Source organism: Lithobates pipiens, unplaced genomic scaffold, assembly GCF_037356315.1.
Source record: "Lithobates pipiens isolate NorthernLeopardFrog02 unplaced genomic scaffold, aLitPip1_a1.2 Scaffold_13, whole genome shotgun sequence".
Taxonomy (NCBI): Eukaryota; Metazoa; Chordata; class Amphibia; order Anura; family Ranidae; genus Lithobates; species Lithobates pipiens.
Window position 1 is genome coordinate 405,883,928 of NW_027507718.1, and position 26,863 is coordinate 405,910,790.

At 41.5% G+C, this 26,863-nt stretch overlaps 1 protein-coding gene across 3 annotated transcripts in view; it reads left to right on the plus strand.

Moving 5' to 3' along the window:
- The window catches only part of CLOCK (clock circadian regulator), a 188,924-nt gene extending 169,997 nt beyond the window's left edge, over nt 1-18,927 (plus strand). For all 3 annotated transcript variants that reach the window (XM_077477469.1, XM_077477468.1, XM_077477470.1), the window contains 5 exons: nt 401-559; nt 2,951-3,154; nt 3,989-4,191; nt 5,653-5,914; nt 7,560-18,927. In XM_077477469.1, the coding sequence (XP_077333595.1) occupies nt 401-559; nt 2,951-3,154; nt 3,989-4,191; nt 5,653-5,914; nt 7,560-7,712 (981 nt within the window). In that variant the 3' untranslated portion in view covers nt 7,713-18,927. The remainder of the gene's footprint in view (nt 1-400; nt 560-2,950; nt 3,155-3,988; nt 4,192-5,652; nt 5,915-7,559) is intronic.
- The last annotated feature ends 7,936 nt before the right edge of the window (nt 18,928-26,863 follow it).

Below are 26,863 nucleotides of genomic sequence, written 5' to 3' on the forward strand. Positions count from 1 at the left end.
CACACACACAGGGATGGACGGACACACACACAGGGATGGACGGACACACACACAGGGATGGACGGACACACACACAGGGATGGACGGACACACACACAGGGATGGACGGACACACACACAGGGATGGACGGACACACACACAGGGATGGACAGGCATGTCTCACCCTCGGCTTATACACGAGTCAATAAGTTTGCCAGTTTTTTTGGGGGTAAATTGGGGGCCTCGGCTTATATTCGGGTCGGCCTATACTCGAGTATATACGGTATATATATATTACATTTTTTTTTAATTGTCTTTACGGCCTCAAATTAAAAACTGGTTTTATGGACTAGGTAAGCTGAATGTCTGATGGGTCCGTTTTTATATATTAAACATTTATTATATTTTCTTGACCTGTAGCCCATTTTTCAGTTCACGGCACAATTTGGAGCCATGAAGCACTTAAAGGACCAACTGGAACAAAGGACACGGATGATAGAAGAGAATATTCATCGACAACAGGAGGAGCTGCGAAAAATCCAGGAACAGCTGCAGATGGTCCATGGGCAAGGCTTCCAGGTAAAAAGCAATGCTACATACTTGGTTGTCACTTTTATTGTAATGACATTTTCATGACTGCTTTCCACTGCACTCTCTAACATAGCTAGACATAAGCCTCATTGCTGTTTCTCTGCATTTATCTACAGGAATGTAGCCTCTAAGCTTTACTAGCCATCCTGAAGTGTCTAACTTCAATCCATCATTTAGCAGTTTTGTTAAAATTACTCTGAACGCTTACATTTTCTACTGACTTTTATCAACACAGGCCTGGTAATTACGGTCAGAACAGTAAGAGAATTGCTGTCTATAAGTGGGCGTTCTCACTCAGTAAAGGCCAAGTAATGCGTAAGAGGCATTATAAACCTTCCTACCTGCATCTTGTGTTTTCACCTGTATAAGCTGTGCATTGATCCTGTAGTTTCATACTGTCATTTGTTGCCCTGTATGCACAGCCTATAGTAGAGTAAATCCTCACATTCCTGGGTCAACAGTTTGTGTTCAAGCATAAGGATTGCCACTTGGCTCTACACATGTTCCACATGACCTCTGTATGTTAGTTGTAGGAAGAACTAACACTTCCTGTGAAGAAACTAAATATCCCACAAACTCTGGGTGTCCCAGTCTAGTGCCCTGCAGGTGAGAACTGAACAGTTATTAGATCTGACACAAACCAAGAGAATAGAGCGATCCACATGCAGTCACATTAGCACTCCCAAATTTGTGATTCAACAGAATGTTGCGGTACACTAATAATTAAAACAAAAAATATTTGAAACTCTTCAATGCCTTTAAACAAATGAGATACAACACAATAATTTACTATGTAAACAAAGAGGCCATGCAGTTAAACATAGGTAGACCTGGGTCAAAGAAACAAACCTCATTCATTTACAAAGAGTTAAAGAGGAAGTAAACCCTGATGGGTGTACATCCTCTTTGATTCCCTGCAAAGGTAAAGCATAATGGACTACTATGCATCACATAGTAGTCCATTATGTGTCACTTACCTGACACAGGAGCCAGCGAAGTCACCGCTGTCCCCCTGTAGTTCCGAGCGTCCATCTTCTTGGTGGGTCTTGCTGCTCCAGCGCTGTGTTTTCGCCGGAGCAGCGATGACACTCGCGGCATATCGCCGCAATCTGCGGCTTACCCAGTGCGTCTGTGCGCCGCTGTCTACGTCGCATGCGCTGTAGACAGCGGTGGCTGTCTTCAGGTAAATATCTCCTAAACCGTATAGGTTTAGGATATATTTCTTGGACCTACAGGTAAGCCTTAATCTAGGCTTACCTATAGGTCAAAGTGGTTTGTAAGGGTTTACAACCACTTTAAAGAGACCCAGTAGTGGGGGAAAAAAGGATGTTAGCCTGACGATGCATGGCAGACATGTAAGGTACCTTCTGCTTTTATTGCTGGAGCCCCTTACATGCCTAAGCAGATATTTATTTTCTCAGAGAGGCAACAGAGACCTAGGACTGCATGGAGGCCGTACATAGTTACATATTAGGTGAGGTCGAAAAAAAGACACAAGTCCATCAAGTCCAACCTATGTGTGTGTGATTGTACATTGTATATCCCTGTATGTTGCGGTTGTTCAGGTGCTTATTTAATAGTTTCTCAAAACTATCGTTGCCCCCCGCTGAGACCACCGCCATCATCTATATGTGTACGTGTATGCTCCATACCTGGCTGTACCAAGTATTGGTGGGGGTGATGGTATTGGATTCCCATGGAGGAGTAGCGAGATGAGGGTAAGAGCAGGCAACGTGTGGAGATTGCTGTGCAGTAGCGGTTAAAATATATATAATCTAGATCAGATTATCGTTAATTTGTTCCTTATCGGTTAGGAATAAGCTTTAAGAATTTTCCACAATCGCAAGACGAATACTTTTTTTGGCCATACCTTTCCTTAGGGTTACAGCTGACTGTGGGTCACATTTACTGTTGTACTCCTGTGACTTAGAGTCATCTGATAGCAGGCTATTGCTATCAACTGATGTGGCAGAGCAGCACTGGGCTCAGGACCACCTGTCTGCCTGATTGATAGCTGGCTCCACCTTTTAGCATGTTGAGGAGAACTGGAGCCAGCTATTTCCTCCCATTCCTCAGCCTGTCACTGTAGTTGGCGCTAGAGCCGCAGATTTGTGTGCAGTGACCAACGGTGTTATCCAGTGCCAGAAGTCATGACTGATTATTGCTCATGTGATTAAACGGCTCTTGGTCTTGGAGCCTATGTGGGACTGCTGAAGCGTCATGCGGATGCTACAGAATGGAGGCGAGTATGCATGTTTGTTTATTCAGTTTTTTTTGTAATCCAACATTCTTCCTTTTTTTTTTTATTGTGCATTGTATGACATTAAATATAATAATGTTTGATTCAAGGTTAGAATGTTCCTTTGTTCTTTTTTTAAGATGTTTTTGCAGCAGTCTACGCCTAGTCTAAACTTTGGGCCGGTGCAGACATCCTCTGGAAACAACTCCAACATGCAACAACTGCCACAGCTTACCATGCAGGGTCAGGTGGTTCAAACCAACCAGCTACAGGGAGGCCTGAACACCAGCCACATGGGAGGCCCCCACATGATGCAACAACAGCCTTTGCAAAACACCAGCCAGGTAAAATTATATGGGTGTTCACATGTATATGGGCCCCCCCCCCCCCCCCCATCCGTATTACCTTGTCCTATATTTGTTTACAGACAGAACTAAACTGTAAGGTACCAGTGGCTTCAAATTCATAAGTAGTTTAAATAAACCTTTTGGAAATCGTTACGAAGTAATCTCATAAAGTAGCAGGACCCTAACTAAATTGAATTTATAATTCTGTCAGCTTGCCCTACCCACAGATGACTTCTTGTCTTACCACACTGAAGAAAACTGCATATGAGCTCTAGTGTTGTAATGTACGGTAGCGCTTGCATATTTGCGCATGGTATATTGAACATTCAAGCTGTTTTGCAATAATGTAAGCTGTAGTTCAGAGAAGCATGCTTTTCCATTCTGTGGATAGTGTAGGACCCACTAATAATGGGGTACTTTGTCGAAGTAAGTGGGCTTAAGCACCATATAGCAATATGGTGTGACCAAATCCCCATGTTTTTTGAAAATGTTCAGGGGTTTTGAATAACCTTGCAGGCGCTAAATGTCGTTTTTTTTGCATATGTGCGCTGTAATTTTTTCTTTTGTTAAACTCCCTTCCGCAAAAAAGTTATCCCTATTGTGAGGTCACCAGTATGGTATTTGTAAATTGAAATCATATCCCCTCTCAAGCGTCTCTTCTCCTCTTCTCCAGAGGGAATAAAGTTTTTCAGGAGCTATAAATGTTTTTGTTGTACAGATAACATGTATTATAACATTTTAATGCTGCACTATTTACAGTGCCCTCCTTTTGACTAATGTCTAATTATATATTCTACATAACATAAAAAGTAAATGTATCTCGTGTTCCAGCAGGGACAGCAGAACATGCACAGTGGGCACTCTCAGCAGACGTCGATGTCCAGCCAGACACCGGGGTCACTGGCTGCTCCTCTCTACAACACCATGGTGATCTCACAGCCATCTACTGCTAACATGGTACAAATGCCATCCAATAGGCAGCAGACTAGCCAGGGGCCTGCTGTTGCCACATTTTCCCAGGACAGACAAATCAGGTAAATTTGGCAAACCTTTGTAACATGAGATGAAATTACATGTACCATTTCATTCCTTATGTGTTTTGCTTTCAAAAGGAAAGTCTATGCTTTCCTCTCCCCACCCCTTGCTGCATAGCTGAAGGATCTTCAGCCTTGTCAGAGTGCACTGAATATTGTCTCAGACATTGAGATTAGGTCCATATGAATAGTGAGCAGGGGCTCTTTTCGTCTTCATCCCCTAAAAAGAGCAGCAAACAGGAAAGACCATATAAACTATTACCAATTGCAGAGGATGGTGGTGTTTTTTTTTTTTTTTTTGTAAATGCTGTTAGTGTTTAACGTTTAAGAGTAGATAAAGGAAACATTTTTCCAGAATGCGAAAATCCGCTATTGGTGGGGTGCCTCTTAAGTGATTTGTGGGCCACAGTGAACTGTAGGGTTTTAACACCCCCCCCCCCCTCCCCCAAACCACAAATGTAAAAAAAACCTTATTGTCCTGAACCCCCTATAAGGATACTTTCACACCAATGTGCAGCGGTGTACCCGCACAACGGGTACCGTTCAGTGCACCTGCAGCTTTCCTGCAGGTTAGCTGGGTTGAGCTATAAACTTTTATTACATCTTGAGGGGGTGGTGCACTTTCTGCATTCAAGAGTTTTGGTTCACTTTCAGCAAGCACATCATACTCGAAAGGATATAATCGAAGTCTGTCTCAGTACAGCTAACCCACAGGAAAGCCGCAGGTTTACTGCCCTGCACATGTGGATCAGTCTGGAAGCAGCCCATTAACCCTTTTTTTTTTTATAATAAGTGCCAATATGGCCATTGAATAAGTGCAGTGTATGTGATTTTTATTACACTGAACTTTTCCTCTTCCAGCTTCTGCTGCCATCTCTCTTCAGGCTGCTAGAAAAATCCCAGGTAAAATGCTCTTGGTATCACTCCACATGGGACATGAGCTGGCACTACAGAGGAGGCATTGGCTTATGCGGCTCCTGCTCGCTTTACTGCCGCCTGCTTCCTCCGCTGCCTGTTCAATGCGCACTGATGCTCTGGGATGGCAAGTAGGCAACCCGTTGCTCGCAATCCTGACCCACCATCCCAAAGCATGGGCATGCACTTCCCTGGTTTGACACCATTGACCTTGGGTTGAGTTACCCCTGAACTATTGGGTGTTTGTTGTCTTCTTAATAAAATAAATGGTTAGGCTGCTACAAGTCCGTGAGGAAAAAGTAAAACTCCCAATCGGCATACTTTTGTCTGGTTAGGTGATTTAGAAAAACTTTTAATCCAAAGATTCAACACGACAGCCAGAGAACTAGCATTTTCAGAAATTCAGCAGTGGAACCCCCCCCCCCCCCCTTAATTTTTCTAGTGACCAGTTTCCTAGTTTTTGTCACGTTTTACTTATTTATATTTATTTGCTTTTCTTGGTCCTGAACATTTTATTTTAATACCTCGTTTAAATGTGTTTTACAGGTTTTCTCAAGCTCAACAAATAGTAACTAAACTGGTGACCACGCCAGTGGCTTGTGGAGCAGTCATGGTTCCCAGCACCATGTTCATGGGTCCAGTGGTAACTGCCTACCCAACTTTTGCTACCCAGCAGCAGCAACAACCACAAACCATTTCCATTACTCCTCAGCAGCAGAACCAGCAAGACCAACAGCAGCAGCAGCTTCAGTCAGTTCAGCAGCAAACTCAAGCACAACTTGGACAACAGCCACAACAGTTTTTGCAGGTGGTAATAATAATGAAATTGGCGATAAACCAGAAAAAAAGGATTTAAACCCTTTAACCAGCCACGATACATAGAATTATGTCTTTATCCACATGCAGGGAGCAAACCTTAATCAAAGTCTTTTTTTCTGAAACATGCTACAGTCAACTTCACAGTCAGAGGCTGTATGCTAAAATCTAGTCCAAGAGTTTCTCAATCATCTGATCAGTGTAAAAACCTGTCGTAGTGATCTCTGAAAATATTGTTAAACCCTTTTACTCCTGCAGACGCAAGGTCTATGCCGGCATCTGCACCGACTTTTAGTGTGCCTGCTGCTAATGGTTGGCACTTCTGCCTTGCAGCACTGGGGTCCTGTCTATGAATCGCAACCAGAATGCTACCCACATGAAGTTGCATGTTCTCCCAGTTCTTGCATGTAGGTTAATTGCCTCCTGTCAAAATTGACCTCAGTATTTATATTATGCATGTGAAGGGTAGGGACTTTAGATTGTAAGCTCCTTCAGAGTGGGAGGTGATGTGATGTGATGTATAGTATGTAATTGTTGATGATGTGTAAATATCTGTAATAAAAAATGTTTTACTAAATTAAGGAAAAGCACTCCCAGAGCCACCTACCCTCACATACAAGCACATATGAACACAAATGTGCTCAGGTGCTTATGCATACCACAACAATTATGCCACACACATTAGGTTTTCCTGTACATTCTAGAGTGAGAATAATAATTCTAGGGTCTTCACTGACTGTTATTAAATTGATTAGCTCTAAAGGCTTTAAAAGTGTCACATATGTACAGTTTGGTGCCATCGTTTTCCACCATTTCATGGGCATGTGCAATTTTAAGGTATGACATGTTTGTCTATTTACCCTGACGCAATCTCATCTTTATATATTTTCCCAAAAAACTGGGTATTGTGTTTAGGTGCACTAAAATTACTTTGAGTGTATTATAGATTTGATAGTTGCGCCAATGTCACGTGACATTGCAAATTGAAACGGCAACTGCCGCCATTTTATTCTCTGTTTTCAGAAAATCTCTAATGATTTTTGGGAGGGAGGGGACTTCTGGGTCTTTTAGAACATGTGAAAACTGCTGCTCTTACTACTTATCCTGCTGTCCCAGGAATTGTTATGGAACTTGTCCAGGGAATTGACAGAAGGATTTACTGCAAGCTTTCACTGACCTCTGTAGCCGCTTGTACTGTGGTGCAATTCGTCCTCAGAATCTACAGTATAAGTGGTGAGGTTATTCTAGTGTAGTCTCTGCAGCCTGCTCTCCCTTCTCTTCCTGTTCACCTGTTTACAGATTAGAAGCCCAGAAGGCTGCTGAGTATCTTAGAGAGGGCAGTAGGGTTAGCTGAGCTTCTGACATGAAAGTGCTTACTGCTGTAAATTTCGAGGCTTAAATCCACCACAGTTAATATAGCTACATAGATCGCTGGGAACCCATTTTGAAGCTCATTTTTAAAACTCAAGTTTTTAAGTTCATATTTTAAAACTTTTCATTATAAATATGTCCATATTGGAATGCCCACAGCCTGGCCACTATTCTATTTTAAGTATAAAAAACAAATGTAAATGCAAGCTTCTTTTTTAATTTTTTTATTAGGTGGTGTTATAATGTTTTGTTTTTTGTCTCCCCAGGCATCCAGATTGGTTCACGGGAACCAGTCAGCTCAGCTTATCCTCTCCTCTTTCCCTGTACAACAAAGCACTTTTGCCCCATCACACCAGCAACAGTTAAGTCGGCATAGGACGGACAGTATGAGCGATCCTTCTAAAGTCCAGCAGCTGTAACCCTGATGTGTGATGGACTTGTTTATAGAAGACATGAATGGACTTGGCTGGCAGTATTGAAAATTGATAATCACTACCAATGCAGCACAATGAATGTTTGGTACGAGGCAACAAAGCAGATTGAGCACCTGTCGTCTGCGTTATTTAACAGTTGTGTTGTGAGACAGGCTTGGCATTTTATCTATTGCACATCACGTGTGTCAGAGCAGAAATTATATTTTTGGAATTCTTTGGTCGCGGAGATGCCTGCACACACCTACCCACTAGATGTTTTAATCTAATGTCTGAAAGCTGCTGTTGGATTTTTATTTTATTTTTTAACTTTCATGCTGACACTTTTTAGTGGCCTTTTAAAGAGAACATATAAGAAGAGTCTATGTTTAAGAGGTTTTCTATAAGATTACACATATTTTGGAAGAATATAAATTATTATATGTACTATTTTCCCTGAGCCCAGATGCCTAGCCTACTATTGATCATTATCCAGCTCCACTTTTCTGTTGCACAAACACTATGTGATCCATACATACGCACACTTACCAAAGCATTCTTTAAACACTTTTTATGTAAATACTTTGTTGGATGTAACCTGAAGATGTTACAGATTTTAATAGTATATGACTTGCACAGATGAGTTTGTCACTACTTAAGTGAGTTGCACTCACTAGCAATGACTTTTCCATCTGTCTCTCAGTATGCCGTTTTGTTTAGACCTGTGAGCAGGCAGTCCCCGGGTTACAAACAAGATATAGGGTCTGTAGGTTTGTTAAGTTGAATTTGTTTGCAAGTTGGAAGGGGTACACTTTTTAAGTGTAGCTCCAGACAAAAAAAAAACCTTTTTAATTTTTTTTTTTTTTTTTTAGATGGCATAGGGAAGGATCAACACCCCTGTAACATTTATTTTGCTGTCTGTTCCCCTGTTCAGAAGACAATTGGATTTTGAAAATTTTGTCTTGTTCTGGAAACAAGGATCGTTGATAAAGTTTCAGTGGAGATGACTTTTTTCCCCATAACTCTTACATCAGTGAATTTCCCTTCCTAGGGGTAGATTTCCTCTCCCTTCCTGTTGTCTTCCTCTAAGTAGGAGTCGTTTGTAAGTTGGATGTTTGTAACCCAGGGACTGCCTATGCATATGACTGCTGCTTTATTTCCCCTCATTGCTTTGGTCTACTTTTTTTTTTTTTCTGTTTTTTTTTTTAATTCTAAATCTAGATTGCAGGTTTTGTGGAGTGGGCACATTGTTCACTTGCAAAAGGCATTTGGCTGCAGTTCTAGGAAGAGAATGCATTTTATCACTTCTCTGCTTCTGATGAACAGGAGTGCCTTTAATTCTGCTATGAGGTCCCATCATTTTCTGACCTTTTTAATATTTAATACAGGACATAGACCTGTAGATTGATGTGATGAAAATATGAAAACTTCGTACTGATCTTTGCGTATCAATAATGGAAAATTGCATTGTTTCTAAAAGAAAAATGGAAGATGGTATTGTTTTTAAATAGAAAAAAATGGGAAGTTTTCAGGATGTTGAAAGATGTTAATTTGTGAGCCTTTAAAAAGCGTAGATGAGCACAGCTAAAAAATGTTTGACTATTACCTCTGCGCAGACACAGTTAAAAAAAAAAAAAAAATCTATCTATATCTATCTCTATCTATCTCTAAAATGTGTTTCCTGTATAAAAAAAAAAAAGTCAGCAGCTACAAATGCTGTAGCTGCTGACTTTTATTATGATACTTACCTGTCCAGGGAGCCTGCGATGTTGGCACCCCAAGCTGATCCATCCATCAGCTCCGGGTGCAGACTCCAGCATATTCACTAAGGAAAACAGCCAGTTTCCCACTGTGCATACACGGGTCGCACTGCGCCCCAATGTTAGGGCACATTAAAAATGAATGAGCTGTGGCAATGTAGTGTGACAAAACACACAGTAAAGCACATTGCAGTGCATAAGGCCAGCCATACAATGGAACTGGCTGATATTTGTACCGTTCGTGGGCAGGCTGAATTTACCAAGTTGATCTATTCTCTAAGGCTCCATGCACACTGAAGCTCAAAAAAGCTATTTCTGGACGCCAGATTGCTGGCAGAAAACGCTGGTTGAAAAACCTGCTTTTAACAGCGTTTTATACTAGCGTTAATGAGCGTTTTACAGCGTTAGCGTTAATGGGCGTTTTTTATAAAAATACACAGAGGACACTCCAAAAATCCCACAATGCATTGAAAAATAGAATGCCGAACACTAATGAACGAGCGTTAATGAGCGTTTGTCGTTTTTTGCCGCTGAAAAACGGCACTTTGAACGCGAATTTCTGGCGTTCAGAAAAAAGCCCATAAACTCCACTGCTCATTAAAGCTGAAAAACGTCCATGTGTGCATGGACACATAGGCTAACATAGAGTGGAGTTTATGGGCTTTTACAAAAAACGCCCAAACGCCAATAAACTGCAGTTTATCAGCTTCAGTGTGCATGGAGCCTTACAATTTCTGCTAGCGGCTGATATAGACGTTACCAATAATCACTGTCGTCTTCCATCAGGTGAAGACAATTGTTGATTCCCCTGTCAGCACCATCTGTGTTGAAGAGGGAAGCATGCAAATTTCATGAAACCTGTGGTTTCAGGAAAGAAAATTGCACCATGTATGGCTGGCCTTACATTACTGCAGCACACCCCAATGTTAAAGGATCCTTTGTCTATTGTTGCTTTTACAGCTTTGCTGCCAACATTCCCCAATGGGTTCTTGGCCCCACTGAACAAAGGAACACCCAAGAATATATCACAGCTTACCATTCCTTAGAATTGTTGGCTGCATTCGTTTCCCTTTTTGTATCCTAAAAACATTTTCAGCAACTACAGAAAATATTAGTTGACCCTGCCAGATATACAGTGTTCTTGTCAATTTCTGTGAGCTGAACTTAAAGCATACATTTTTTTTTTTTTTTGGGAGGGGGGGGGGGGGGTTAGATCTTTAAAAAAAAAAGTCAGGATTGGTTTCCACCTCTGACTAACTTCCTGGTAGCAACCACATATCTGTGTTGGTATCTTATACTCCAGTGGCTCCCAACCCACCAGCGAAAGACGCTAGTGATAATCACTGTCGTCTTCTGGCGGAAATGACCTCCGCCATCCGTCCCCATCAGGTGAAGACAATTGTTGAATCCCTTATCAACACAGACAGTACGGACAGGGGAAGCATGCAAATTTCTTTCCTGCAACCCGTGGTTGCAGGAAAGAAAATTGCACCATGTATGGCTGGCCTTACACTACTGCAGCACATCTCTATGTTAAAGGATACCTTGTCTACTGTTGCTTTTACAGCTTTGCTGCCAATATTCCCCAATGGGTTCTTGGCCCCACTGAACAAGTTGAATAGCGTGAAAGAAAAGGAGTCATTTGTGTCTCTTGCTGTAGGTCTTCCCATGTTTGTTGCTGGTTGGAATTTACTTTACGAGATGGTTTCTTCTTTTCCTATGTTAGATCTTTCATCAATCTGGAGGGTGTGCGAGCATGTTGTGGGTTTTTGTTTGTTTTTACATTCACTTATTGTTTTGCTCATTCGCTTTTTTAGGAATACCCTTCATCTCCCAAAATCCATCCAAGTTCAATCGCATCTAGTTTTTCTCATGTACAGAGATCAGCATTTTAAAATGAAATTTACAATCCGTGCTCTAAAACCTGGCACTTTGCTTGTTTGGATTTCTTTGTATTCTTACCTGCAAGGATCAAAATACTAATCATCCATCCCATTCAAATCTTCTATTTGCTTCAGTTAAAAAAATAAATATTTATCTATATCTTGCACAGTAGCTCCACCTGCAGGGATTGCCTCTGTTCATCATCTGGGACAAGGAATGAATATCAGCAGACCCCACCTTAAAATCAGTTGCCCAGTATATTCATATCCCAAGTAGAAGGTTGTAGAGCATTGGGAACCGGCTGAATTGCTGCTATTTTTTTTTTTCACCAGATTTCTGATATTTCCCCAGTGTTCCTTTAAACTTTTTATATTTCTTGTATATGAGAATATGAAGATCACTCCTTAGCTGTGTGTTTGTGTAATTATCTTGCAATTATAATTGCATTTACTGCTAAGTTTTATCTGCTGTTGTTTTCTTTAGACTATTCTAATCAGGCACAGTTTACACTTGTTTTAGACTGGAAAGGTGGAGGTTGGCTTCACTTGAAGGAAAGCTGCCCTCTAGTTCTTTTCTCATTGTAAGGCGTGTTGTTGCTGTTGTACATTGCTCTTTAGAAAAGTAAGGATGGTGGTAGGAAGTGTTTTTTTTAATTCTCTACTACTGGTCCCAGTTGGTAGGTCTTTTCAGGTAATATTCTTGTGCTTACAGTAAGCAGGTTCATATCTTTTTTTTTTTTTTTCAACACATCAAGGTAGGGCAAAAGGAACCCTGATACATATTATGACATTTCCATGTTACTATACAAAGTCATTCATAGATTCCCTGTTCACAGATATAAAGTATGCCCCTTACCACCTTCTAGATTTGCCCCCTTTTTTATTTTTTTCTTCTTTTTTTAATAACCTGCAAGAAAATGCTAGCTCTGTCTTTACCATGTGTATCACATTGCAGACACAGTGGTCCTAATCATCCTGAAAGGTAGTTTGATTTGTACCTGGTTCTGTTAGTAACTTGTCTGATAAAACTCCTCCTGTGTGTCTGTAAATTGCTCTGATGTTCTCCCTAACAACTTGATTAGTTTAATGTTTTGTATTCATAGCTGCCCATACAAAGTCAAATTGTGATGGAATGGATGTGATTTTGGTTAAATCGCGCAATCAAACACAGGAGAATTGGAAATTCTTAGGTAACACTTGCACAAGCCTTTTCTTGATCTATGAGGCTACATCAAACAGATGATAAGCATACTCTGCAATTTCTAGCAGCAAGAATCTCTTGATAACTGGCCGCTTATCTCATACATGCAATCACTGGCTGATGGCAGCTGCTATTCGTTATTGCTTGCACAGCCAGAAATGATCTGCAGTGATCGCTGCAGGTAATCACTCTTGTGAATGTAGTTTTAGCACCTCCATTAACCCAAACACTGTCGCTATTGCTGCTACTACTACCCTCATACTACCTGCAGATATAGACCGCTATGTGGCTTGTTAAAATTGTTTACAATTAGTGCATTCCTGCTATTACTAGAAGTTTTTGCTTCACCTGCATGTCCTACCATATGGCATAAAAATATACACAGAATTACCACGAAAATACCCTTAATTAGCCCTAATACATGTGTGAAAACTGGCAGAAATGTACATTACAAGTGGGTCCTCACTATCAGTGACCTTGCACAGCTTCTTTAGGGTTTTACTTTGTAAGATCAGATTGATCTAGATAATTTTACGAATGTTACCATTTTAAAAATGATCATTTCCATTATATATGTATGTACATGGAGGCAACCATGCTGGCCTATCGGATCTACAGGCTCTGCTTCCTGATTTACAGTATTGGGGTGATTGGGCTATTCCTCACAGTCTCACAATGGGAAGCAATGGCTTGATTGACGCATTGACAACAAAACCGTGCCCTTGAGGCTAATATATCTTATTGCAGTGGTTAAGATCTGTCCCAAAGGAATAATGGAGGCTGTAATTTGCGACCACCTCTTCTCAAAGTGCTATTTGCCTAAGGCCATATTTACACTTGATCCCCTTTCACCCTTGCTGCTCACTGTTTTAAAATAAAAGGAACACCTAAGAACATATTTTGATATATTGCAGCTTACCATTCCCTAGAATTGTTGGCTGCATTTGTTTCACTTTTTGTATCCAAAAAACATTTTCAGCAACTACAGAAAATATTAGCTGACCCTGCCAGATATACAGTATTCTTGTCAATTTCTGTGAGCTGAACTGAAAGCATAAAACAATCTTATCTAAGGAATGGTAATTTACAATATGTAAAAATGTTTTTTTTGGGGGGGGGGGGATTAGATTCCCCCAAGAACCTCTATCACGGTGGTTCTCAGCTCCTGTCCTCAGCAGGCCAGATTTCCTCTGGGTACTCCAGTTTCCTCCCATACTCCAAAGACATGCTGGTAGATTAATTGGATCCTGTCTAAATTGTCCCTAGTATATGTATGAATGTGAGTTGGGGACCATAGAGTGTAAGCTCCTTGAGGGTAGGGACTGGTGTGAATGTACAATGTATATGTAAAGCGCTACGTAAATTGACAGCGCTATATAAGTAAAGTATTCTAGTCTGCATCTCCTCAAGGTAATACTTAGAATATGGCCTTTTAGTGGATCCTGAGGACAGGGGTTGAGAATCACTGCATACAACAGGTCATTTGTTTAGGATTTTCTTCATTTTGCACAGATGCTTCAAATTAGTGCTTGTGCTTTTGGTATTCCGGACCGCTATTTTCCCAAAACATGGCCAGTTGGCAGTATTTTAGATATTTGTAATGTTTATTGGGGAAACGATAGAGGCTGAATAAGGGCAGCCCTACACTTTTTTGTAGACTGTGTCACCACACCATTCTTCCCATAAAATTATGCTTGCATTTAACATTTTATTATGTTATACCTCTAAAAGCCTCCCTTGTGTAATCATCCAAAAGCTGGGACTGCTGCTGGGCGCCACCATCTTGAATGAGATGTCGGCAGGCTCAGAGGTGTCCTTCAGATTACACTCTACATTACTCCCCTTTGCTCCTCCCCTGGCAGTCAGTTGTGTAGGGAGATGAGAGAGGACTCTCTCATTGTAATTGTACATTGTAATTGTATAATCCCAGAAGAGGAGAGCACTATGATGTGTGGGGAGGGAGGGAACTGTGCTAGAGAATTGACTCTTCGTGGAGTACTCCATTTTCTAGCTAGTTCAAAGACACATTGCAAGCAAATTAAATAGTGGTGCACCAAAATTAAATTTTCAGTGCCAAAACTGAAAATTCAGGATGTACTTGGCCCAAAACTGACAGTTTTTAAAAAATATATTTTTATAAATGTATTATATTTGACTTTTAAAATAATATCATGAATTTAAATGAATATGAATTTGCTGACCATTATCAGCACCTTTTTGAAGTGGTGGTAAAAATTCTGCTTGCTTCGTTTTTGGTTCATATTTGGTCAGTTAAAAAAAAAAAATGCACCTCACCATTGAAATGCATTCAAATTCAAATAAATAAATAAATAAAAAACACACGTGTTGCATTTTTGATGCATTTTTTGTCACCTATGAAAAAAAAAACCATAAGCAAGGTGAAATCACAGCGTTTTCAGCAGCCATTATCAACACTTTTTTGTTTCCTTTTGTGCCAAAAGGAAAAACAATGCTAAAAACCCTATTTTCATTCGATAATTTTCAGCGACTGAAATTTTGGTGCATCACTAAAATCTGTTATGGAAAGGAAAAACACTGCAAATATGTATTTTAAATGTTTTTTTCTGATCTTTTACCTGCAGTGTTTTAGGTTGGTGGCAGGGTCTCTGTAAGACAATTCAGCGTTGCTGGATCCCAGATTTCAATACTAACAATGCTCTTGGACTGCAGTAATTTTAAATGATGTGCTCATTAGGAATATATGCTACTTTCCCTTTAACGCCTTAGCACTCACTATAAATATACCGCTTCCACTTTAGTACCCTCTGGTTACCTTCTAGATGTCAAAATAGATTCAACTTTTTCATTTGCTCTTATGGGTAATGCATACTACTTTCCCTCCAAGTCTTTCAGAACCTCCTAGTTTACATCCCTTTAAGTAATTGTACAGCTTCAGGTTTAAAAAAAAAACATGTTTGTTTTCCCTCCTCTGTGCAGTGATTTTGCACAGAGTGGCCCGATCTCTCTTTTTTGGGGTCCCCCTGCGGCACTCCTGGCGCCACCTCTTTTTCAGTGCCTCCAGGGGAAGCCTTTCTCCTGGGGGCGCTCATGTGTCCATTCGCACAGCCAGCAGGACTTGGCCCCGTCCCCCCCATGTCACTGCATTTGATAGACAGCAGTAGGGACCAATGCCTCCTGTGCTATCTATCCACTGAGGACCCGAGACATGGCTGGAGCTGCTGTGCTCATCCCCGGCGCTGGAACGCTTGGGTTCACAGGAGGTTTTTCACCTTAAGGCATAGAGGTGAAAAACATTAGGGTTTACAACCCATTTTAACCCTTCAGCACTTACTAGTAACCTACTGTACTTCTCTTTAATACCTTTAAAGGGGAACTTCACTCTCTCAATCAACATTGATTATTGTTCATCACTTACAGAACGAAAGATTTTCCTGCTTAATGACCAGGCCATTTTTTGCGATATGGCACTGCGCCTCTTTAACTGACAATTGTACAGTTGTGCGACAATGTAACCAAACCAAATTGACGTCCTTTTTTTTCCCCCCACAAATAGAGCTTTCTTTTGGTGGTATTTGATCACTACAGTTTTTATTTTTTGCCCTATAAAACAAAAAGAGCAATTTTGGAAAAAGACACATTTCTTCATCAGTTTAGGCCAGTATATATTCTACATATTTTTGTTTAAAAAAAAAATGCAAAAAGCGTATATTGATTAGTTTGCGCAAAAGTTATAGCATCTACAAACTATGGGAAAGATTTATGGCATTTTTATTCTTTTTTTTTTTTTTTTTTTTTTAACTAGTAATGTCGGTGATCTGTGATTTTTAGCAGTATTGCGGCGGACAGATCGGACGCTTTTGACACATTTTTGCCACCATTGACATTTATACAGCGATCAGTGCTATAAAAATGAACTGATTACTGTGTAAATGTCACTGGTAGGGAAGGGGTTAACACTAGGGCGGTCAAGGGGTTAAATATGTTCCCTTGTGAGTGTTTCCCCCGGAGGCTCTTAAAGGGGAAAACGTACCCATATGTTGTTTTACGGGGACTTTGATGACATGTGTTGCGTGAGCTGGTTGGCAAGTGGTTAATCTTTTCACTACTAGCATTAGTAAATGGATAGAAATGCATGTATTTGTTTTTTATACTTTTTTTTTTTATCTGTTATGTCATACATCCCAGGAGTCTTCAGGCAGGAAGGGGGGATTTTTCTTGGCTAAGCACACCCTCCTGCCTGGATGCCTGGGCTAAGGGCAGATGGATTCCAGTAAGTAACTGCTAAATTAATCACCTGCCGTTACTCAAGATGGCCACGGCCAGAAATGCTAAGTGGTGTTTTTCAAAGTAATTTATCAGCAAAATAAATCAAGGGGACATGGATGGATGGGGAAGTTTGCTTTGAATAAGACTGAATGAAACAGAATTTTTGGTTTGTGGTGCTCAGGATGCCCTGTAAACTTCCACTGCGTTATGTCTGAGCCCTGAATTAAGCAGATTCCCTTTCTTCTTACGCAACTTTAGTCAAAATCTAACCACCCAGGTTTTTTGTAATAGTTGGCCAACACTACAACTGAGTTTTACTGTTTTTACACCTGTTTTTATTAAGCTTAAAGCTTGTTGACATCAGTCGCTGTGTTTTCTTCATCATTGGTCTTTTGTATTCTTCTCGGTTTATATCCAAAATAAACGTGTGAACAAAATACTTTGTTCTTCGCAAATGATTATTCCTTTGAAACAGATTTTGGTCTTCTAATTTTGAAGACCATCGTACTGCAGGCATCTCTAAAACCAAATATGTTCTTTATTAATTAGTTATGGGATCAAACTACAGATCCATGCGCATGCCACTTAGTCGTGCATTTGAGAATAAAAACGAATCACTATTTTTTGTAAACTCAAAACACTATTTTGAGAATGTTTGAAATCAGATTCTGTGATGTACAGCTGGTGTAATATATTTTGTAAATACTTATATATATGGATAATATAAAATAACTGAATTTTATATGATGTATGGCTGTAGGTTTTAATGTTTCTTGATGCCATGATTTTGACAAACCACCCAATACTTCTGTCTCCTCCAATGTCTTGTTTATGATACTACTTATTTTCTTTCTTTTGTGCATTACCATTTTTTACAATTTTGTCTTGTATGGTGACATGTCAAATGTTGATGGTGTGGTAATCTAGCCTTGTGTATGTTGAGTGTTTTTTTTATGTTCTTTTTAATATATATATTTGTTGGGGCTAAGTTATGAGTGTATCAGTGATAAAAACTGTTCACCACCATTGACCATAATTTATTTTACGTTTTTTGTAACCCCCCCTGTTTTTATATACAGCTTTTTTTTGTGTGCAGATTGTGAACACTTTCTGTTTTTGTCAGATTGTGAACAAGTTTACCTCTTAGAAGCTATTTTTGTGTAATGGGGAAACTAAGCAAAAAAACTAGTGATTTGCACAAAATTCTGTACACCATATTTTCTCCAGGTATATTCTATTAGAATGGCAGAAGAAACTTTCCTCCTTATGGACTACCTTAATGATCAGCCCTGTACTATTAGATACTTTTGAGGGGTTTTATGCCACCCCTAAATACATACAGTGCCTTGATATAGTTTACAGGTTTGTGATAAGTTAGTATCTTTTGCATGGAATAGGGCAAACGGGGATTGTGAACAAAAGTAGAGGAGTTGTCCTTGGCAGCCAATCAGATGGTGCCGTTTACATTTTTACGGGATATGATAATACAGGGCATCTGATGACACTCCTGCTTATCCTGTAGACCTTCTTTTACTTTTAGTTCTGGTAATTCTGACCCAGTAACATAATTTTATAATTAAAATTTGCAGATATTTGCTACAATATGAGAACATGTTTGGGCCCAACTTTGTGATTTAATACGGCCTGTGTATAATTCAGAACTGCTATCATCTTTACAGTAATCTACTTTATGGCATTTTTATATCAGTGGTAGCACATTTTTCAGTGTAGATATTGAATGTTGTAACATGATCTGTGCAGATATGGGATCCATTATGCGTTTCAAAGCTAAAGGCAAATACTGATTTGGTGATGCTGAAGACTCAAATATCACTAAGCACTTTCCTGTACTGTAAATGCATGGCACACATCTACATAGATCTAAAGGGCTTTCATGTTTTAGGACTGTTTAAACACAGTGACTATGATTACACCTGACCGAAGGCAAGTAAATTTAATTCCAAAATTACTATTTTCTTGAGGATCTGCAGCAGGTGTCCTAAATCATGGAAATCCATTTAGTGACTAGGAATGCTAGAGGCAATTTTTATATTGAAATGTAATTTTATGTATTGTTTTTGCATTATGAAAAACCTGGAAGCATTCCTCATGATAAATTGGATAAATTGTTACTTTTTAGTGTTATGTTTAGTTCTTATTCCTTCAACTAACTACCTTATAGGGATGAGCCGAACACCCCCGGTGCGGTTCGCATCAGAACTTTCAAAGGGACCGCAAATTCGTACAAACGTTAGAACCCCATTGAAGTCCATGGGACTCGAACGTTCGAAATAAAAAGTGCTAATTTTAATGGCTAATATGCAAGATACTGTCCTAAAAGGGTTTGGGGACCTGGCTCCTGCCCCAGGGGACATGGGTCAATGCCTAAAATGTTTTTAAAAATGGCCGTTTTGGCGGGAGCACTGATTTTAATGATGATTAAAGTGAAATATTCATTTAAATATTGTGCCTAGGGGGTGTTTATAGTATGCCTGTGAAGTGCCATGTGTTTCCCGTGTTTAGAACAGTCCCTGCACAAAATAACATTTAAGGGAAAAAAGTCATTTAAAACTGCTTGCGGTTTTAATGTTATATCTGGTTCTGGTAATATGGATGAAAATCATTGAGAAAAATGGCATGGGTAGCCCCCCCCCTGCCCATTACCAGCCCCTTTGGGTCTTGTACGCATATTAAGGGGAACCCTGTACCCATATTAAAAAAAGGAAATACAGTGCCTTGCGAAAGTATTCGGCCCCCTTGAACTTTTCAACCTTTTGCCACATTTCAGGCTTCAAACATAAAGATATAACATTTTTATTTTTGTGAAGAATCACCAAGTGGGACACAATTGTGAAGTGGAACGAAATCTATTGGATTTTTTAAACTTTTTTTTAACTAATAAAAAAATGAAAAGTGGGCGTGCAAAATTATTCGGCCCCCTTGCATTAATACTTTGTAGAGCCACCTTTTGCTGCGATTACAGCTGCAAGTCGCTTGGGGTATGTCTCTATCAGTTTTGCACATCGAGAGACTGAAATTCTTGCCCATTCTTCCTTGCAAAACAGCTCGAGCTCAGTGAGGTTGGATGGAGAGCGTCTTTCCACAGATTCTCGATTGGATTCAGGTCTGGACTTTGACTTGGCCATTCTAACACCTGGATACGTTTATTTGTGAACCATTCCTTTGTAGATTTTGCTGTATGTTTGGGATCATTGTCTTGTCGGAAAATAAATCTCCATCCCAGTTTCAGGTCTTTTGCAGACTCCAACAGGTTTTCATCCAGAATGGTCCTGTATTTGGCTGCATCCATCTTCCCCTCAATTTTAACCATCTTCCCTGTCCCTGCTGAAGAAAAGCAGGCCCAAACCATGATGCTGCCACCACCATGTTTGACAGTGGGGATGGTGTGTTGAGGGTGATGAGCTGTGTTGCTTTTACGCCAAACATATCCTTTTGCATTGTGGGCAAAAAGTTAGATTTTGGTTTCATCTGACCAGAGCACCTTCTTCCACATGTTTGTTGTGTCTCCCAGGTGGCTTGTGGCAAACTTTAGACGAGACTTTTTATGGATATCTTTGAGAAATGGCTTTCTTCTTGCCACTCTTCCATAAAGGCCAGATTTGTGCAGTGTACGACTGATTGTTGTCCTATGGACAGACTCTCCCACCTCAGCTGTAGTTCTCTGCAGTTCATCCAGAGTGATCATGGGCCTCTTGGCTGCATCTCTGATCAGTCTTCTCCTTGTCTGAGCTGAAAGTTTAGAGGGACGGCCAGGTCTTGGTAGATTTGCAGTGGTCTGATACTCCCATCTCAAAATGATCGCTTGCACAGTGCTCCTTGGGATGTTCAAAGCTTGGGAAATCTTTTTGTATCCAAATCCGGCTTTAAACTTCTCCACAACAGTATTATGGACCTGCCTGGTGTGTTCCTTGGTCTTCATGATGCTCTCTGCGCTTTCAAAAGAACCCTGAGACTATCACAGAGCAGGTGCATTTATACAGAGACTTCATTACACACAGGTGGATTCTATTTATCACCATCAGTCATTTAGGACAACATTGGATCATTCAGAGATCCTTGCTGAACTTCTGGAGTGAGTTTGCTGCACTGAAAGTAAAGGGGCCGACCGTCTTTTTTCATCTCACTTCCTGTTGTCTCCTTCCGTTTGAAAGTAGGAGACGTTTGTAAGTTGGATGTATGAAAGTAGGGGCCTGCCCTATATGCTCTGCAGAAATGGCGGAACAAGGTTTTGGTGTTGCCACAACATTGTAAGCCCTCAAAGTGACTCCTGCTGTGAACGATTATATCAAGAATTGTAATTACATGCCATTGTTGAACAGTGGTAGAAAATGTGACCTTTGGTGGTTGTGGTGCTGGTGCCACAACACCTATAAGTCCTCACAGTTACTCTGGGTGGGCACAGGAACGGGCCCTCCTGTGAACTATTATATCAAGAATTGTAATTACATGCCCCTGTTAAACAGGGGCAGAAAAATTGGGCCTTAGGCACTGGTGCCACGACACTGCAACCTCTCCCATATACTCTAGTTGTGGTGCAGGAATGAGCCCTGCTGCAAAGCATTGCATCAAAAATTGTAATTAAACGCCCCTGTTAAACAGGGGCTGAAAAATTGGGCTGGTGGCATCACCCAGAACCAAAAATGTTCTTCCAACATATCAGCGGAGGAGGAAGAGGATAGACAATCAACATAACAGGACAGTCACTCAGCATCAGCATAGGCCAGTGATGGCGAACCTTGGCACCCCAGATGTTTTGGAACTACATTTCCCATGATGCTCGACTACACTGCAGAGTGCATGAGCATCATGGGAAATGTAGTTCCAAAACATCTGGGGTGCCAAGGTTCGCCATCACTGGCATAGGCAGTCTTGAAGGGATGTGATATTTCAAAAAAAATTATTCGGTTACATCAGCTTCAGGTACGTGGTAGCTGTGGGTGATCCAAGACTGATTCATCTTGATGAAGGTCAGTCGATCAACTGAGTCGGACAGGCGCACCCTGTGATCGGTAACAGCCACCAGCAGCACTGAAGGTGCGTTCCGAAAGAACGCTGGATGCAGGACAGGCCAGTAGTTGAATTGCGTACTGTGCAAGCTCTGGCCAGTGATCCATCCTCAAGACCCAGTAAGCCAGAGGATTTGTGGTGGGAAAGGTGTCCAAGTCTGACCTTGCCCCTAGGTATTCCTGCACCATGTAAATCAGATCCTGGCGATGGTTTCTGGAACCAATCATACCTTGGGGCTGCGGACTAAAAAATTGTCTACACGCATTGGACGGCCACCTTCTCCACCGCTCCTTCTGACCGATGCCTCAGCAACACGTTGTCCAGGACCAGGAGTTTGTAACCTCCCAGTCTCTGGGAACGCGTTGCACAGACCTTTCTGCAAGGCCTCCCGGAGATGTCTCATCCTCTGCTCCCTCTGCGATTGCAAGATAAGGTCGGCAACCTTACCCTTAACCTTAACCTTACCCTATATAGCCCTACCCACTCCACGAGGCTCCAGATCAACTCTTGGAAAATAATTCCTTACTATGTTTTCATCATATTTACCTCCTTTGATAATTCAATCTGACTGCTTAAAGTGGTTGTAAACGTACTTTGAACAAAAAAAAACTAACACCTGCAAGACAAAGGCATAATGAGCTAGTATGCCCAGTAACGGCACACTCACTGAAGCAACAGCACATTTGTGCCATTCCTTCAGTTTGTGTCAGTGCACATGTGCTGGGGACATCGGCACATGCAAATACAGGGGATACCTCCTAAACCGTGCAGGTTTAACCACTTTAATGCCTTCATAGCTCATTAGCAGTTTCTGGGACTCTGCGGGATCAAGGCTAGCCTGTAATGTTTGCTTTGGTCACAGGAACCTGAATTTAATGCTCACCCCTGCATGTGGTGCAATGAGTGTAGCTAGCCATAGGGTACTTTACTTGCCCAAGGTTGTCCATTCCTGTGGTTTCCATTCCCTGAAGACCCATTTGGGGGTATGCCCACTGTGACAGGCAAAGCCTGGACCCTGAACAGGACTTGCGACATGGACAGGGTAAGTCAGGGTTTCCCTGTACTGTTATATTTACCAGTTCTTGGCTTATATGTCTTGAAGGCTCTTTAGCATACACTACATCCTCATCTCACGAGACATCTCACAGTGCTATGCTAACAAGCAGTTCATAGGCACAGGTATAGAAGTATCTGTACTCAGTGTTTTTCCATAACTTTATTGTTTCAATATTCAGCATAAGAGGTAATGCTATAGTAGCATTTATTAAAAATTGGCAGTCTTTCACCACCTCCCTACCAGAAGTTCCTCTCCTCGGCTAGTGACGTAGTGCTTTTAAGACTCCTAGCTATACAGTCACCATGACTTTCTTCTGAAAAAGCAAGATGACCATTGGCCACCCCACCTATTGCCAAATTTTTGAGACACAGCCATCAGAACTCAATTAGCACCTTGGTTGCCATGATTCCCTCAAACCAGACATGCTGAACCCACTTATTCCACCTCCAATTCGTGAGTACCCCACAGGCAAAAACCCAAACTTGGCAATGAAGGATTGTAGGCATTTGGAAGCAGGAATACATGGGACAGACAGCAGTGAGTCCACTGCAGGCCCTGAGGAAACTCTATGCTGCTGTTGAATTGATAGTGGGTCCCTTGTTGCAGAGTATGGTATAACATTCACACCACTTCAGCCCCCAGACTCAAGCTCCTGCAGCATGCTACCTGTCTAAGACAATTTACTGCCACTATCTTATCACTTCCAGAGTCTATCACCACTTCTGGAATCAATAGGGGCTATAAGCCGCAACTGCCTCACCTACCCTAACTGTATTCAGTAGTCAAGTTGCTTAAGACACTTGCTGTGGCTGAAAACAAAGGGGATGTAGACTTCCCTCCCAATTGGTAACTGCTCATTGGTGGCTCTGACAAATCGAATACTGCTACAGTCCTGGAAGCAGCAGTCTGATCTTCCCTTGAGGCTCTTTATGCTTTTCTGTTCTGTGGACCTAAAGCTCCCTATGCTTAAACTGTGTACATGCCCACCACACTTAGGGCCTAGGAGGTGGGACTGTATCAACCCTTGCACTCCACAGATGATTTCCTTTGAACGCCCCACTTTGGCTTAACCCTAATTTACCAGATCTGTACTCACTCCCTGACCCTTATGGTTTGGACCAAATACAAAGTTAAAACCATTGTCTAGTGTGCCAAGGTAAACTACTCTTTCCCAGATTTTCTCACAAAATTGAATGTCCTGGCTTCTTACTATTTTAGGGACTGGGAGCTATCCCACGCCTTTGGTAGCCCATTTCCTTGCTCTCCCACCTGCTCGGATCTTGACCACATCCTTGGGATTAAATGCTCTGAGAAACCTAACTCCGTTCTTTACAATCGCCTGAGCATGGGGTCTTTAACAGTTGTCAGCTCTCTGGCAGAAATGACTGATGCTCCGGTGCTGGATAGTGGTGACTTGTCTGATATTTGGGAAGCCCTCTTAGGGACAGACTTATCCAATTTAAAATCATTCATAGGGCCTACTTCTCTCCCTCTTGTCTGCACAAAATGGATCTGAACATACCTCAAAACTGCTGGAAATGTTCCCTTGCCCAGGAAAACTCCATTTATATTTTCTGAACCTACCCTGTGACAGCTCCAGTACTGGGTGACACTTATTCAAACGATTTCTACCATCGCCAGTGTAGATTTTTCACCCTCCCCACATGTATGCCTGCTGGGCCTTGTTAAGGAACTGACTCCTACAGTGGTTGGGCAAACGGGAAAACCAGAACTATTGCTTGGAAAAAACCCACCCCACCAACTGTAGCGCATTGTAAACGCCACTTTTCCGTTATACAGACAAATTTCAGCAGAGGAGGTCTTCAAAAATTAGTAAAAAAAATGGTCAAAACCGCTGAAGGACTGCTCTGATGCCTGACACTCCCAAATTCCCTGTAGTAATTCCTTTTGTGCCTTGCCCTTTCTATGGTGTGTGTTTGGAAGTTAAGACTCATTGGGATATATGACCCAATACAATGGGGTAAAAAAAAAAAACTCTACTCTGCTGCTGACCCCCGCTTCACTGTCATCCTCCCTGGACGACACCAGAAATCTGAGATTTTGTTGTAGAGACAATCTATAGCAGGAAAAAAAGTTAAGATGGCAAAGGTTTCTAAGGGTAATAGCTTGATAGTTGTAAGGCAAGGAGGAGGCAGACAAGGAGAGAGTGAAACTAATAAGGTGGTGATCTGAGAGAGGAAAAAGAATATTGGAGAGGTTGTGCAGAGTGCATAGGTAGGAGCATATGAGGTCAATGCAGTTACCAACAGAGTGAGTAGAAGTGCTTGTCCATTGTTTTAGGTCAAAAGAGACAAGGTTAGGCTCAGCAGCTTAGAAGTAGCGGGAGTGTTAAGATTAACAGGGATGTTGAAGTCATCGAGAATAATTGTTGGGTTTTCAGAAGAGAGAAAGTAGGGTAGCCGGGCAGAGAAGTTGTCAAGGAAGTTTGATACCGGTTCTGGGGGGCGATAACTTACAGCAATTCTCAATGAAACTGGAGAATACAGTGAGCTTCAAATGAGGAGAGTGCTTTGAGGGTATAGGAGGATTTCGACACCACCTCCTTTCTGTCCACTAGGCCTGGGAGAGTGAGTACACAGGAGGCCACCATAGGAGAGAGAAGCAGGAGAAGGAAGGTCAGATTCTTGAATCCCGGTCTCAATAATTGTAAGTAGGTTCAGGGAGTATGTGATAAATAGGTCATGGACATTGGTGAGTTTGTTACAAACAGAGCGGGCATTCCAAAGGGCACAGAAAGGGAGGCTGGTTCTAGGCTGAAGAGGAATAGAAATTAGATTGTGTGGATTGAGGCTGCGACCAGTGGATGGGGGGGGGGGGGGTGCTGGGTATGTTGGCTGAAGGTAAATGATGGTGGTCCAGTATTTGGAGTAATATCTCCAGAAGTTAGGAGAAGCAGATGGGTGAGAGAGGTGATATGGGAGTGTGACTTGTGTGGGGGGGACATGTCCCAGTGTCCTTCAGGTTTTACTGGTATATGGGTTCAGAATTAGCATGAGCTGATATGTGCAGTAATAAGGTGAAGACAGGAGTGAGGGTGATATATATAAGCTGTGAAGAGATATAATATGCTTCTCGGGTGAAGACAAGAGAATTTAATGAGAGAGAATGCAACCGTGAGAAGGAAAAATAGGGCATACATGATACTGAGTGGTGAGATTGAAAGGAAGCCTGAATGAGAGATGAAAAAGTTTGATGGAGAGTCAAGTCAGCTGTAGTCTGTTTAGTGCCCTGCGCTCTGCTTAAAAAAAAAAAAAAAAAAGACAGAACGCATTGGCGCGTAGTAGAGGATTTACCCCCCCCCCCCCCCCCCCACCATGTCTGCTGTTTTACAGAGCGCCTGAGCCGCCACTCGCATGGGAAAACACTTTCCTTTGAGAGGAAAGGAAGGGGACGTAAATCGCGTGGGGGGCGTGGCTAATGGCGTCAGACGCCGGCCACACGTGGAGGAAGTGTTAAAGCACTGTATGTGTGTAGCTGCTGCTGGCTGTGGAGGGACAGAGCAGGAGGATGGCTTGTTCAGGTTAGTGACACAGGCCTTTCCCTTTGACACATTATACTTTACCAGGCTATGATTAATAGCAGCTTACCGCACTAGGCTATAGCCTAGCAGTGTACATTCTTTTGCTGGTAGTGCCTCTGCTTTATGCTTCAGGCTATGAGTGGTAATGGGACCAGGAACTCCTCTAAGGGTTCTAAAGGGGTCAATGGTTTCACAATAAACTAAATCCATTTCCAAAAGAATGTCATCCTCCTCTGAGAGGGATGTGGCTGGTCAGATTGAGCCGTCAGGGGAAACTGTTGTTGCATAAACCTTCAGTCCCTGTATATATCATAAGAGTTTTTTTTTTCTTCTACCACTTGTAATTTGTAAAGAAGATTGATGCTATGATGTCTCTCCATAGTGGAGCTAAACATAGCAGATTCCCATCTAGTGCTCAGGACCCTCTTATTGAGGTGCAGGA